This window comes from Sphaerodactylus townsendi, linkage group LG17, assembly GCF_021028975.2.
Source record: "Sphaerodactylus townsendi isolate TG3544 linkage group LG17, MPM_Stown_v2.3, whole genome shotgun sequence".
NCBI lineage: Eukaryota > Metazoa > Chordata > Lepidosauria > Squamata > Sphaerodactylidae > Sphaerodactylus > Sphaerodactylus townsendi.
The window spans coordinates 30,001-44,026 of record NC_059441.1 but is presented as its reverse complement, the minus strand read 5'-3'; the positions used below and the strand labels follow the sequence as shown (position 1 = coordinate 44,026).

The window sequence follows — 14,026 nt, the reverse complement described above, 5'->3', positions numbered from 1 at the left end:
CAATTATTTTACAAGTTGCTGCTGGATTTAAATTTTGTTCTGCTGCTACGGACTAGCAGGGCTGCCCAGCTGAAACAAACTTTGTTAAGAAACTTTAATTCATAATACCATCAGTATGGCACGTCCACTTGGTACCTTCTGTAACTTGACACCAATTCTGTAATAGGTTCACCTCAGTTTGGATCCGTAAGCTCAAAAGGAACTGTAACCTTGGAAAATTTTGCAGAGTTCCTCTGAACGTGTGAATTTGTGTTCTTTCCCTCAGACTTGAAGCCACGCGGGGTGGCAGTCAACCTCATTCCGGGTCTACCAGCGTATATTTTGTTCATGTGCGTCCGCCACGCTGACTACCTGAACGATGACCAAAAAGTCAGGTCTTTGCTGACTTCCACAATTAACGGCATCAAAAAAATTCTGAAGGTCAGTTTGTTTGGTTTCAACTTCTTGCGGGTCGGAATTACCCGAGTTAAAAGGGACTGCTGCTGTTCTGTAGAGTCGTTTGCACAATAAATGTTCGGATGGATCTGTTCTCCAATCAGTGACGGAACAAGAACTCTGAAAACATGGACAAGGTTTAGGCTGATCTTAACTGGGGTCCTAAAAGGGCCCTGAGCCCTTCTGGGGTAGGGCAGTCTAATAAATCAAATAAATAATAATAACAATAGCAATAATTTTAAAAACCAGGTTTTCTTCAAGAATATTCGTTCTATCTGTTTGTTAAGGAATATTCATTCATTCTATCCATATTTCTTTTTTTACTGGACACAAATAAAATGTTTGGCTTTACAGTTTTCTGCAGCCTGCTGTATACTTCCACAAAAATGCTGCTGCTGTCTGAGTTGAACTTAGAGTCAGGGAATGTATATGTTTAGCAGCTCATGTATTAAGACAACCACATTTTTTGTTCAGGAGGCAATGTACACCCAACCCATTGATTACATCTAGGTCACAGTTCTAATTGATCTTCTCTTTTTCAAAGCCATCATAACCAAAGCATGTTTTAGTAACGGGTGACAATAGTAACAGATGGAGTTCCCTTGTTTTCCCATGCAACAGCCTTAGAGAGAAAGAGACATATCCTTGCGTAGAAAGCACACATGAGACTGGAAGAGCAAAGGGTGTCTCTTCCCAGGTGACCAGCTTTTCTTTTGATAAAGGCCCTTGTGCCTCTGCCATAGTTTTGCCTAACAAACCCCTCAAATTATTCTGGATGTCAATTCTCATTATTGACCAGTTAACTTAGATTCAGAGAAGGCCAGAGGTGGGATCCAGCAGGTTCTCACAGGTTCCCAAGAGTAGGTTACTAATTATTTGTGTGTGCCGAGAGGGGGTTACTAATTGGTGATTTTGCCACGTGATTTTTGCCTTAGTTACGCCCTCCTCTCAGCAGTAGCACGCGGAACTTGAAGCAGTCTAGCAGGAGGTGCACCGGCGTGCATGGCAGCCTGCGCCAGCATGCATTCGTTTCCCGCTCAAGGACAGGCGCAGCAGCTGCGTCCTTGCCACAGCCCCACTCAAGAATGCCCCCCCTGGAATGCCCGGCCATGCCCCTGTCGTGCCCCGCCCAGCCCCATTGGCGCTACGGCACAGTTTGAATCCCACCACCATGGGAACCTGTTACTAAGATTTTTGGATCCCACCGCTGGAGAAGTCTCCCTGTGTAACTTCAGCTCTGCATTGGGGCCTGCTGCTCTGTTATTCCTTTAACTTCCAACGTAATATTCATTTGTAGCCCAGGCTGGGGTCAAGACTGTATGAAGCAGGCAACGATCGGAAATCCAGCACAGTTTCAAGTAGCAGTGATTTAGTTATATGTGCTCTACTTTGCTTCGGATTATCTTTTGGCGTAAACGGTGCTTGTTTCTTCATTGCTTCCAGAAAAGAGGTGACGATTTTGAAGCGGTGTCCTTCTGGCTGTCTAACACCTGCCGTTTCCTACACTGTTTGAAGCAGTACAGCGGTGAAGAGGCAAGTTTACCATTCCTCCTCTTGTCTTCCTCTTTTCCTTTTCCTCAGTATGTGACCGCAGTGGGACTTCCTCTTCAAGTTTCCCCAGGTGGTCCAGCGTGGCATGCAAAAGGGGGACATTTTCCATAGACTGGGCCAGCGTTTGTTGGCTGATCGTTTCCCCTACAGGAGGTTATCATTTGGACCTTTTAAGATATTTTTTTCTGTCTTCAGACATTTTGCCCACTGTAAGCATATGGGGACTATAGATGGGAAAATGCCGCAGAGTACATTGAAGTTTGCAATTTTTTTTCTCCCGTGCATTCAGGGATTTATGAAGCACAACACGCCCCGTCAGAATGAACACTGCCTCACCAATTTCGACCTTGCGGAGTACAGACAAGTCCTGAGCGATTTAGCCATTCAGATCTATCAGCAGCTTGTCAGGGTGTTAGAAAATATTCTGCAGCCCATGATCGGTAAGACACAACGGGGAATAAAATAAAAAGAGAGAGGCTAGGGTTTTCCTTTTGTAATTTAGCTCTTCGCAGGGTGTTTGTTGTGGGAAGAGGAAGGGAAAAACGAATTTGAATCTCCTTACAGGAGAAAGGCAGGGTGTAAATCCAACCTTTTCTTCTTCAAACTCTAGAAGTCAGGTGAAGTGAAATCATTCTGGATATCCAAGAAAAGTCCCTTAAGTGTAATAATCGCCTCTTTAAAACTATTGTGTCTTAGTGCGAAACTGTGTCACTTTATTAACGTATGCACCATCCTTAGCGTTTTCTCACTGCACAAGTATTGCCTTCGATGCATTCATGCAGGCGGGCTTGTCTCAAAGCAGTGGCGTAGGAGGTTAAGAGCTCGTGTATCTAATCTGGAGGAACCGGGTTTGATTCCCAGCTCTGCCACGTGAGCTGTGGAGGCTTATCTGGGGAATTAAGATTAGCCTGTGCACTCCCACACACGCCAGCTGGGTGACCTTGGGCTAGTCACAGCTTCTCAGAGCTCTCTCAACCCCACCCACCTCACAGGGTGTTTGTTGTGAGGGGGGAAGGGCAAGGAGATTGTAAGCCCCTTTGAGTCTCCTGCAGGAGAGAAAGGGGGGATATAAATCCAAACTCTTCTTCTTCTTCTTATTCGTGTTGTGTCTCAAGAAGACCCTGCTTTTTAAAACCCAGATGTCTCGTGTTTGCACTGAAGCTGGGATTTCTTAGCCAGGCTAATAGTGCTGTAAATTAGTTTCAGGAATGCTGGAGCATGAAACAATCCAAGGTGTGTCAGGAGTGAAGCCAACTGGCCTCCGAAAGAGGACCTCCAGCATTGCGGACGAAGGGACGTACACGCTGGACTCCATCATCCGGCAGCTGAACACCTTCCACTCAATCATGTGTCAACATGGGATGGACCCAGAGCTGGTCAAGCAGGTAGTCAAGCAGATGTTCTACATAATCGGAGCTGTGACCCTTAATAACCTGCTGCTGCGAAAAGATATGTGTTCGTGGAGCAAAGGAATGCAGATAAGGTGAGGATGTCCTCTCATGTCGTCCGTCTTTTAAGATACAGTGGAACCTCGGTTTTTGTCGGTAATCCATCTAAAAAGAATTGATGAAAACCGAAACCGATAGAAAACCGAGGCAAACTTTTCCATAGGAATCAATGTCAATCCAATTAATCCGTTCTAGGCACTCCAAAAAACATACCAAAAACACATTTTTGGGGTGAATAAACATAGTGTTTAATGCTGAAAACAGGAACAAACAATAACACTAGGACCAGCTTCAGAGCCAGTGGACCAATGTCGCACCAGAAAGCTGTCCAAAGACGCCTGTTTCTGTTGCCTCTTTGAGATTTGTCTGAAATGGGGCAAGACTTAGGTGACCAGATTGTCACCTTTGTAAACCAGGACGGGCGGGTGAATGGGCGGGCAGGTGGCTGCGTGCGCGCGCGCAGCCGCAGGAGCGCACTGCCTTCTGGGGCACTCCGTTTCCGCCCTGTCACCCAGAGGCGAGGCAGTGCGCTACTGATCGCGCCTAACGACCGCACTGGAGAGGCTGCCCGCTTACTGCCTTAGCCCAGAAGGCAGTGCGGCAGCCTTCCAAAAATCGGGACAGTTCAAAAAATCCGCGGGACGCGGGACAAATTGTTTTAAGGCGGGACTGTCCCGCCAAAAGCGGGACGTCTGGTCACCATAGGCAAGACATTGTCATTAAACAAGTTGCAGACACGGCCTGCAACAGCTTTGTCCGGGTGATTTTTCTCCGCAAACCCCTGCACCTGACTGCAAATCGATGAAAACCGAGGCAAATCGATGAAAACCGAGACAAGTTTTTCACTGAAAAAATCGATGAAAACCAAAACCGATGAAAACCGAAGGCAATGAAAACCGAGGTTCCACTGTATCTGGCTTGGCATAGTCAGAAATTCTGCCTGAATCAGATGTTCTCTTCCGTGTAAACTGTAACTGGGCATTTCCTCAGAACGGTTTTGGAACTGTTTGAGAGCTGGTTCTCACATGCAGCTAACTGGTGATTCTGTACATGTGATGACTTGCACAAAAGCAGGGCCACCCATAACCTATGTGTATACTGTCGGGTTTTGTTCATAAGGCTAATAGGGCATTTTCGCACATGCAGAATAATGCACTTTCAATCCACTTTCAATGCACTTTGCAGCTGGATTTTACTGGGCGAAATAGCAGAATCCTCTTGCAAACAATTGTGGAAGTGGATTGAAAGTGCATTGTTCTGCGTGTGCGGAAGTGCCCTTCGTTCCTGCAATTGTACCTGTTTTCTTCTGACAGAGGCCCTGGTGATTAAAAGTATTAATAGTCCCTGGTGATTGAAAGTATTAATAGAAATACTGCTGGGGGTGGGTGGGAATAAGATCTATTCAATAATTACAGAACACTGCGCAAGAGAGACGAGAAACCCAATCCCTTCACACTGAACGAAAAGGTTTTAGAATATTCTCCCCCCTCCCCTCCAATTCACAGATACAACGTAAGTCAACTTGAAGAATGGCTACGGGACAAAAATCTGATGACCAGTGGGGCCAAAGAGACGCTGGAGCCCCTGATTCAGGCTGCCCAGTTGCTGCAGGTGAAAAAGAAGACGGATGAAGATGCTGAGGCCATTTGTTCGATGTGCAACGCCTTAACTACTGCACAGGTAAATCCACCTTTCTTACGTCGTTGTTTGGGAAAAAAACAACAACACCCACAATGCCGCATTGTGGAGTTTGGCTGAGCTGCTTTCGTGTCGGGCCGTTAGGATTCTCATTGTTGGATTCTTGTCACGAGAATAAGTTTGCGACAAGCTCTCTTCTCAGAGAACTTTGGAATCCGCCAAAAATCATTAGACTGACACCAAGCAGAACGCTCTGTTTTAAAAAGGTGGCAGGTTAATTGCAGGGAACTATAAATCAGCAGCAGAAGGGAATAAATGTGTGGTTTTTCTTACAGATCCTCAAAGTTTTGAATTTGTATACTCCAGTTAATGAATTTGAAGAAAGAGTGACGGTGTCTTTTATCCGGACAATTCAGGTAAGTGTGTTTCACCAGCTCTGCTTCGTCTAGTTCAGTGATGGCGAACCTTTTCGAGACCGAGTGCCCAAATTGCAACCCAAAACCCACTTATTTATCGCAAAGTGCCAACACGGCAATTTAACCTGAATACTGAGGTTTTAGTGTAGAAAAAAACGTTTCTAGGCGTGTGTTACTCGGGAGTAAGCTTGGTGGTACCTGTTTTAAGATTTTTATGTTTTTTGTATGACTTTATGTTGTTCACCGCCCTGAGCCCTCCGGGGATAGGGCGGTATAGCAAGTTTAATAAATAATAATAATAATAATAATAATAGTCGGTGGCTTTGCTTTGAAGCAACCGTGCAACTCTTCCAATGGGTGAATCACAACCCTAGGAGGGTTTACTCAGAAGCAAGCCCTATTGCCAGCAACTGAGCTTACTCCCAGGTAAGGGATTGTGCTTTAGTTCTTCACATGAAAATCAGTTTAACAGCGTTTAACAGCGTTTAACAGGGTTACCTACACTGCTTCCCTAAAACTTGGTCTTAGGTTTAATGCTAATAATCGAGCCCAGCAGCCCAGGCCAACCTAGATGTTTGGGGGGGGGGGGGCGACTCTGTTTGCGAGTGCCCACAGAGAGGGCTCTGAGTGCCACCTCTGGCACCCGTGCCATAGGTTCGCCATCACTGGTCTAGTTTGTCATAAAACAGATGCCAGTCAGAGAAAGCAAGATCCTAAATCTGTGGTGGGGGAGAGAGGTGGAGGTGTTTTCTTCCCGTTGAATCTGTGCTAAGCTTTTTGTGTTATGCTTAGCAAAACATTTGTGAATACGATGTATATGGCGTTATGTATATGGATGTATATGGCTCTGTATGAGAAAGGGTAGTCTGTTGTAAGATTCCTGTGGAAGCACAGTTCATAGAGAACGTTTAATCTGCTCTCATGCCAGTATCCCCAAGTACAGCTTTTCTCCACAGCAGGAAATTGAGGGGGTAGATTTGAAACACCACTGAAGTGGGAACCAACCTTGTCTTGGCCGTTGGTGACCCCATCTGTTGAGAATAATAGTAATAAAGCATGGTACTCAGAGTCTATCATAGCCCTTTCAATGTGCAGATCACACAGCATTACAAGAAAACAATGTTTGCTTGCAACAGCCTTATCATTCTGATTGTATGTGGCCAATATTATCATTCCCATGTTGTATATGGTGGGATGAGGTTGAGAGAGGGTATCTTGCTAGTTTGGGATGGAAGTGAGACTTAAATTGGGGTCTTCCATATCACACCTCATTCTCTTAGCTGCTACACTGCAGCAAAACCTTCGGGTCAGAGGTTTGATTCCCCTTTGAGCATCACAACTGTACCTCATCATTTGTGCAATTTCATCATGGTCATTTCATTCATTGGTCATTTCAGTGTTTGAACGCTGAGAGCTGGTTGTCGTATGTATCGATGTGCTCCTTTAAAGTGACACTTTTGTTGTTTAATTTCTTTTGAAAAGCATTATGTCTTCAGTTCTGCCAGCAACATGTTTTTAAAACAAGCTATTTTTTCACAAATACAACCTCTGATGTAACATATTCCCCCTTGAGGTCAGGTTTGCAGTTTTGAGGCGGTAGTTTCTATGGATATACATTACCGGCAGTAGTTCATGTAGCTGTGATAGAGTGTGAGCTATAACTGGCTTCTCCAGATGTGTTAGGCACTACAGTTCATCATCCCCTGCCAGCATGATGCTGGCAGGGGATGATGGGAACTGTAGTCCATAACATCTGGAGGGCTGCAGGTTTGACACCTGCGATGTACTGTATTCTAAGAAATGCTGATATGCTATGAGATTGTGGCGGAACGGGCTTGCTTTGCCTGACAAGGCCCTATTCCTCTCCCCAAGCCACCCCCAGGGGTTGCCAACTTCTCCTGGGGAGGGCTTGCTTTCTCTCTCTGGGTAAACCGCTGCCACCACCTGACTGTTTGAGGACTACCTGCTGCGGAAGGTCAGGGTTCCCCAACTTCCTTTCCAGCCGTGAGGCCTTGCCTCAGTTTCCCTTGGTTCCCTTCTGGGTTCCACAGGGCAGACTGGAGGTCCTGGAGGACAAGCTGATCACCAGCTGCCAGCCTTCCCACCCCCCCCTAAGCAAGCCCATTCTGCCATAGAGATAATGAATTTCTGGAGTGTTTTGTCTCAAATAGGTTTTTGTGCACTGATGATAAATGATAGATATGCATGGGGTAGAAAATGTTGACAGAGAGAAATTTTTCTCTCTTTCTCACAATACTAGAAAATGCATACATTGAAAATGCTGGGGGGAAGAATTAGGACTAATAAAAGGAAACACTTCTTCACGCAACGTGTGATTGGTGTTTGGAATATGCTGCCACAGGAGGTGGTGATGGCCACTAACCTGGATAGCTTTAAAAAGGGCTTGGACAGATTTATGGAGGAGAAGTCGATTTATGGCTACCAATCTTGATCCTCCTTGATCTGAGATTGCAAATGCCTTAGCAGACCAGGTGCTCAGGAGCAGCAGCAGCAGAAGGCCATTGCTTTCACATCCTGCCTGTGAGCTCCCAAAGGCAACTGGTGGGCCACTGCGAGTAGCAGAGTGCTGGACTAGATGGACTCTGGTCTGATCCAGCAGGCTCTTTCTTGTGTTCTTATAAGGGGCTTGGACAGATTGAGGGAGGAGAAGTCGATCTATGGCTACCAATCTTGATCCTCCTTGATCTGAGATGGCAAATGCCTTAACAGACCAGGTGCTCAGGAGCAGCAGCAGCAGAAGGCCATTGCTTTCACCTCCTGCACGTGAGCTCCCAAAGGCACCTGGTGGGCCACTGCGAGTAGCAGAGAGCTGGACTAGATGGACTCTGGTCTGATCCAGCAGGCTCTTTGTGATGTTCTGATGTTCTTATATATTTTAAGAGCTATATTTCAAAAATAATGTTTTCATAAATCTTTTTTTGTGTCAGAAGGGAGGTGTTAATGTGACCCATTCTTTTCTCTTTTTTTGCAGATGCGCATGCGAGACAGGAAAGACTCTCCTCAGCTCTTAACGGACGCGAAGCATATTTTCCCCGTTACGTTCCCGTTTAACCCATCGTCACTCGCGTTAGAAACTATCCAGATCCCAGCCAGCTTGGGTCTAGCATTTCTCACTCGTGTCTGAATCAAGTGTATACTTAGTCATTGATCATAAGTTGTTTTTGCCTGTGATTTTAAATAACGAAAATTAGGATTCTGGGAAACCATTGGGGGGGATGGAAATATAATAGTGTAAATGTCCTAAACTCCATGGCAGGTCGAGGATGCTGCCAGGCGGGAAGGCTGATGGAAATGTATAAATCATCATTCACGTACTGAGGCCTATATAAAGTTTGTAGAGTTAAACTATTTTTTTTTCCAGTTCAGATCAAATGCTTTTTCTCCTCCGTTGGCTGTAAGCTGGCTCATATTTGAACCCGGAGGCGAAGGCAGCCTACGGTCCAGCAGATTGGGAGATTATTTATTTCTTCTGGGATCAGAACTGGATTTGTCTGTGGCTGATGGGCACGAGGAGTCCAGTTATTCTTGGAGCCAGCTGGGAAGGCAGCTCTCCAGTTTAGGAAGACTGTCCAGTTTACACCTGGCAAATTAGAAGTGTACCCCCGCTGTGTTTGAAGTAGCCGCCAGCGCCAGGTACACGTGGTGGAACAGAAGGAGAAAAGCTGCCGGTGTGGACGGCGCATCTCATTCCTTGATGTGATTCTCACTCTCACTTTGATAACTTGAGGGGACATTTTTCACACGTTCAGTTTTAGTTAATTTATATAATGAGTTTAGTGAAGTATATAAGCATTTAGGGGCATCTCCGGTATGAGATGTTAAGAGACTGGAAAGAAATAATATACACTGGCAGCGGAGGAACACAATTCACAAGGCATATGGCCTGCCAAGCCCCATTCAACTACACAGGAGTACAGTTGCATTGCTGAACAATTCCCATGTGCATCTGTGGGGAGTGTACGATCGGAATTCGTAGTAGACTGCACCCCAAAGAGGTCATCTGTCAAACAGCTTCCCCAATTTATGTCACCGTGACATCAATTGACACATTTAAAAAAAGTCTTTTTGGCTTGGTACGACGTAGCTGTTCATTTAGTGAGTACTATTCCGCAGCGCTATTTCCAAGTGCTGCTGTGTGTTGTGTTCTTTGAATTGTGCGATAATAATCTTTAGGCAACAAAAAAAAATGGAAAAAAAGAAAACAACTTGAAAAAGTCCAGTCTTTTCAATAGGGTTTTTACGCAAGCGTCAAGAAATATCACCAGTTAATAGGAAACGGTAGCTAAGCACAAATTACAAACTGTAAGGTGCGTTAATAATTGTATTTAAGGTATGTTTACTGAAGTATTCAAGTCTTTGAATCCAATGAACAAAACCCAATCATGTAATGTTTTATTATTTATTTATTATTATGGCGTTCATCCGTTTTTTTCACCTTTTTAAAAATTTCCAGTGGCAATAGTGAGGTGCGTGTTTGAAGTAATACTATTCATCTAGGGTAAGAGAATATGGCATAGTCTCAGATCCATAGCTGAAGGAGGAATTCTCCCCCTCCCTCCCCCACAAATCCCTTAATTATCTTGCTACATATTTAATATTTCAAATGTAAAGCAAATCTGACACGGTTACACTTTTTAAAGAATATTTTGCTTCTCTTGATATTTCACTGGATGTGACCCAAACAAAGAGAACGCTTGACGTGAAAGATGTTTGTTAGGATCTCACACGTTTCTGTTAGTTTCGCCTCACCGTGGAGCTGACGTTTCAAAATGTCTGTTGGGCCTTAAAGCTCAACGATTTCCAGGGCTCGTTTTCTTTCTTTTAAATGTGATCAGCAATGATCAGAGATACATAGCAGGAATGACATATTTTGAAATTTGCCACGTGCAATATTTTAATGTATTATAGCAACTGTTCTGTATATTTATTTTAAAACATATCTACCGGTATGTGCTGCGCAGGCCTACTGTTATGCTGTTCTGGTACCAGACACGATTTCCCTGCAAATCCTTGGAAACGACGTTACTGTTGTTTGAGAAGGCCTAGATGTTCCAGGTTTTACAGAAGGATAAATGTACATGGGTACTGATAAAAATAAAGTGAACTTTTATTAGTATTGTTCTTTGAAAGAAAATCAGGGTGGGCTGTAGAGGGGAATGCCTTTATGAATAGCTGCTTTTAAAAAAATGGGTTACCTACACTGAAGCGTTATTGTTTAATCTATTTTCTTATTTATAGTAAACAAAAAAAGTCTTTACTTGAATATTCCTATGTCTGGCACTAAGCTTATAAAATGACTTCCAACGAAGTTTTCTACCTTTAGAACTTCCTTAAAGATGGTCTGTCCAAGAATGCTCAACAAAACCACATCCCCGGTGGAATTGGTGAGATAGAGTTCCTTGTTGCCGCAAGTGCTTGGTAAAGGAAAAAGATATATGGACACGGGAGCCCCCCTACCCCATGGGAGCCTTGGGTTTCCCTAGTCTCAACTGATCATGGCTTATTTAAATATAATGAAATACATTAACTTTTTACACTTTCTCTGGCCTAGAATCATAGCGTTGGAAGATACCCCCAAGGGCCATCATGTCTAACCCCCTACAATGCAGGAACACATAAAGTACTCCTGACAGATGGCCACCCAGCCTCTCTTTAAAAACCTCCAAAGAAGGAGACTCCACCACACTCCGAGGCAGTGCATTCCTCGTATATCATGATCTGTGATCTCAAGTAATAATTGTTAAGGCAGAAGCATTGAACGTTAAAACCCAGCTACCAAAAAACACAATCTATTTTTTTGCTGCTCCCATTGAGCTAACTGGAGTACTCCTCTTCATTGTAGTGGAATAATTTTATTCCAAGAAACTTAACTCCTCAGAGATTCTTTAAGTAGATTTATTTTTTTCCAGTTTGCCTGTAAAAAACCCTACTGTCCCTTGTTTACTTACAAAAGTAGCAGATCTTTATAGGCATTATCCTTATATTCGATAATTTTTGCCAATACTACATTCTGTCTCATTAAAATTCTGTGCTGCTTGACATGTTTTAAAGGAAAATATTTCTAAACTAGTATTTTGTAATGCATCGAATACTTTACATAACAGTATTACGTTTCAGAAGCTAAGTTTTTAATTTTAATGCACAGTATAAAGCATACAGTTTGGTAGTGTTTCAAAGTTAGAGTCCTTAAACCCAAAAGTATTGTTTTTGCTTATTTTTTCCTTTAAAGCATGGTTATGATCTTTTAATGTAGAAACATCTTTTTGATTGAATTGAAGCTGCTCTCCAGTGCTAGAAACATGGGAGCCCTTTGGAATGGTACAAACCTGAAGTGTTGCACAGATATTACCTCAGTAGGTTTCTGATTTTTTCCCCCTCTTCCAATGCTGAATTTAGTAATCTCAGTAATAAAATCACATTCAAATTTTAGCCACATACTCAAGCACCAATCTGAGATAGGCCCTAGTGCTTAAATATTCTGCTTTGTTAATTATTAACTGATCAGGTATGTAATCCTGTGCCCCAATCCAACATATCTGCATGTGGCTGTGTTACAAAGACCACACACCAGGACCTTAAAAAAAATGTAATATACAACATGTTTACCTGGATTCAGAGCCCCTGTTACTGGGCCTTTCCCCACTTACCTTAAGCCCTGCGCTACTATCCTCAAGTAGTGCGGGGTCCCCTGCACTCCCCATGACGCTGCTGCTGTCGCACCCCCTCAGCGCACGGCATCCCTGGCACTGGAGAAAACGGCGCCTTTTGATGGGGAAGCCCGGTCGTGCGGCATAGGGGGGATCCTTGTGAGTGGGGAAACGTCCCCTATTGCATGGCAGAACAGCTGTTCCGAGTGCATTGCTCTCCACAGAATCCCACCACAGCCACTGCTAAAGACGACCCCTTGTGGATTGGTGGACTGGATTTGTACAGGTCTTTGTGTATACAGGATCTCTTCCATGTGGCAGGGCAAGGACAGCGGCAATGCATTGTAGATTGCCCATTTGTCCTCTAGATAGAAATGTATCTAGAATGTAAATCTGTGTGACAAACTTTGGTCCTGTGCTTTTTGTTCTGGCAAACGAGGATTAAAAAATAATAATAATGAAAAATCATCTCTGGTTCAGAGCCACTATGTGTACTTGTCCCTTTGATTTTTGTAAAACATTTCCACTGAGACTACTTGGGTCACTGGATTTTCGTTTGTTTTTTTAAGTTGTTCCATATCTCAGACCCACCAGCATTTGCAAGGTAAACATTGCTTTTGTTTAGCATTTACAATTGGACACGCATTTCAATACCCCACAGAAATCTATCTATCTACTTTTTAAACCTGAATCCTTTTTTCGAAACTACGCTGTTGACGATAGGTTTTCACTAGACATTGCCACCGTGCTTAGATAGGAAACCCAAACGGTGTATCAGAATGACATGAGCTCAGAATTGTCATAGTATCTGTACTTAGTAAACGTATGCTTCATAAACACTGTATCTTAGCTGTCACTGAAATGTCCAAATAAAAATACAACTGTTAAGTCTCCTCTGGTGTCATTCTCTGCGTTAATAAATTATTTCTGAAGTTTATAAGAACCCTAGTGGAATAGAGCAGTTCAGCACACTTTCCCCACAGTGGCTAAGAAGGTGCCCAGGATTGGTTTAAAAGCAATTTACATGGATCAAAATCTTCCCCGTTCTCCTTATGTACCCTGCAATGTTATTTAGAGGAAATTTACATCTCAGTATGGAAGTTAGATTTACTCATTGTGGCTAAGCTATTGATAGACCAAATTTCCAAGGTGTCATCTGATCCTCTATTAACGCCAAGAAAATAAAACATCTTGTGGTAGCGAGTTCCATATATAAGTGATGCTTTGCATGACGTACAACTTGTTTTTGACTTTTTATTTTTTTTTGCCTACTCTGCATCTGCTTCCCAAGTTCCTGGAAATATGGAAGAAGCAGAAAATGTTGCCGCTATCTCCTTTCTCCACCTGATGCATAATTTTACAATCTGTAGTCAAAACCAGGATCTCGCCTTAGTATTTAAGGTGCCGCAAAGACCCTGTCGTCTCTGCTGCAGCAGACATTTCCAAAGTTTGATGTCATGAAGAATGTGTTAAGTTGAGCCACATTTAGGATGCCCCAAGACCTCCCCCCCCTTCTTTTGATCCCAGCATGTTAAAACATGACAGAGCAGCTGTTCTGAGTGCATTGCTCTCCACAGAATCCCACTACGGTCATTACTAAAGATGATCCCTTGTTGATTGGTGTCCTGGATTTGTACAGGTCTTTGTGAATACAGGATCTCGTCCGTGTGGAAGCAAGGACAGTGGCAATGCATTGTAGATTGCCCATCTGTCCTCTAGATAGAAAGCAAGAATGTAAATCTGTTAAAACATGCTGGTCTGGAGCAGCTGAGTAAAATAAAAGTCCATTAGCGTTTGAAAGGCTAAAACGGGATTTATTCAAACATAAATTCACAGTTTAGGATATTTCCGCACATGAAGAATAATGCAC

The 14,026-nt window shown here is 43.5% G+C and overlaps 1 protein-coding gene across 7 annotated transcripts in view; it reads left to right on the top strand.

Annotated features, from left to right (window-relative positions):
* The window catches only part of MYO5A (myosin VA), a 103,217-nt gene extending 92,595 nt beyond the window's left edge, over window positions 1-10,622 (top strand). For all 7 annotated transcript variants that reach the window (XM_048519667.1, XM_048519665.1, XM_048519661.1 and 4 more), the window contains 7 exons: window positions 266-420; window positions 1,879-1,968; window positions 2,276-2,426; window positions 3,187-3,469; window positions 4,940-5,114; window positions 5,408-5,488; window positions 8,481-10,622. In XM_048519667.1, the coding sequence (XP_048375624.1) occupies window positions 266-420; window positions 1,879-1,968; window positions 2,276-2,426; window positions 3,187-3,469; window positions 4,940-5,114; window positions 5,408-5,488; window positions 8,481-8,633 (1,088 nt within the window). In that variant the 3' untranslated portion in view covers window positions 8,634-10,622. The remainder of the gene's footprint in view (window positions 1-265; window positions 421-1,878; window positions 1,969-2,275; window positions 2,427-3,186; window positions 3,470-4,939; window positions 5,115-5,407; window positions 5,489-8,480) is intronic.
* The last annotated feature ends 3,404 nt before the right edge of the window (window positions 10,623-14,026 follow it).